At 71.0% G+C, this 979-nt stretch overlaps 1 protein-coding gene across 1 annotated transcript in view; it reads right to left on the bottom strand.

Moving 5' to 3' along the window:
- Positions 1–236: 236 nt before the first annotated feature.
- ZFPM1 (zinc finger protein, FOG family member 1) overlaps positions 237–979 on the bottom strand; it is a 40291-nt gene continuing 39548 nt past the window's right edge. Inside the window, exon 12 of the mRNA XM_019535449.1 lies at positions 237–975. Coding sequence (XP_019390994.1) covers positions 685–975 — 291 coding nt within the window. The 3' untranslated portion in view covers positions 237–684. The remainder of the gene's footprint in view (positions 976–979) is intronic.

Below are 979 nucleotides of genomic sequence, written 5' to 3'. Positions count from 1 at the left end.
CCCCTGCCCTTTCCGGCTGGCCCCTCAGGTCCCTGATGGAGCCAGGTCCGGGGGGCAGAGAGCAGGGCACCGGGGTGCAGGGATGGCCACGCCAAGCAGGCACAGACCCCAGACACACCCGCTGCAGCCTCCAGCACCCGTTCGCCTGCCTAGCGCAGCGCAAGCAGCCCGGGGCGGGGGGGTCCCGGTCCCCCTCCCCTGCAGCGGCGTGGCACAGGGACACGGTGAGGCGCGGCGCTCGGAGACGCATTTATTTATGTACACGCTGATACCCGCGGTCCCACGGGCGGGCAGCACGCGCGGCCTCAGTGCTCTCGCGTTTCTCAGTCCAGTCCGCAGCGGCTCTACGCGACCCCCACCCCCAACACGGGCTTGGTGGGATGGGGGGCGGGGGGGAGAGACGGACACATGCACACATTTCAGGAACCCCACGGACACCCCCTGGTGCAAGCCGCACGTGCACGTGTATGCGTGTCCCTCTGGGCTTGGCTTGCACCCGTGTAGTGCAATCGCCCTCTCCAGCTGCAACCCCCCTTTACGTTGGGGGGGCAGGGCTGGGGGGGAGTCCTGTGTGCCCACGGGACCTTGGAGACCCTGTGGCTGCAGCGGGCACAGGGGCGAGGGGCTGGGCCCCTGCCGAGGGCACCCCGGGGGGCAGGCGGGGAGCGGGGCAGCCCCGTGGCTCTACTTGACGTGCTCGGCGGCGTGGGAGGAGCAGTAATACTTCTTGTGGGCGATGAAGGTGGAGAGGCTGCTGAACTTGATGTTGCAGAGGCGGCAGTACCGGTGGTTGCCGTTGGGCACCGGGCCGGGCAGGGCCTTGGCGGGGGGCGTCTGCACGCTCTTGTCCGTGTACCCTGGCGGCGTGGGGGGCTGCAGGCCGGCGTCCCTCAGGGCTTCAGGCACTGGCGAGAGGGTCAGGGGGGCGGAGGGCGAGCCGGCGGGCAGCGGGCTGCCGTTGGCGGAGGCCGCCGGCTCC

This window comes from Crocodylus porosus, unplaced genomic scaffold (genome assembly GCF_001723895.1).
Source record: "Crocodylus porosus isolate Cpor-Errol unplaced genomic scaffold, CroPor_comp1, whole genome shotgun sequence".
NCBI classification, from domain to species: domain Eukaryota; kingdom Metazoa; phylum Chordata; order Crocodylia; family Crocodylidae; genus Crocodylus; species Crocodylus porosus.
The sequence above is the reverse complement of the archived record's forward strand: the minus strand, read 5'-3'. Positions and strand labels throughout refer to the sequence as shown.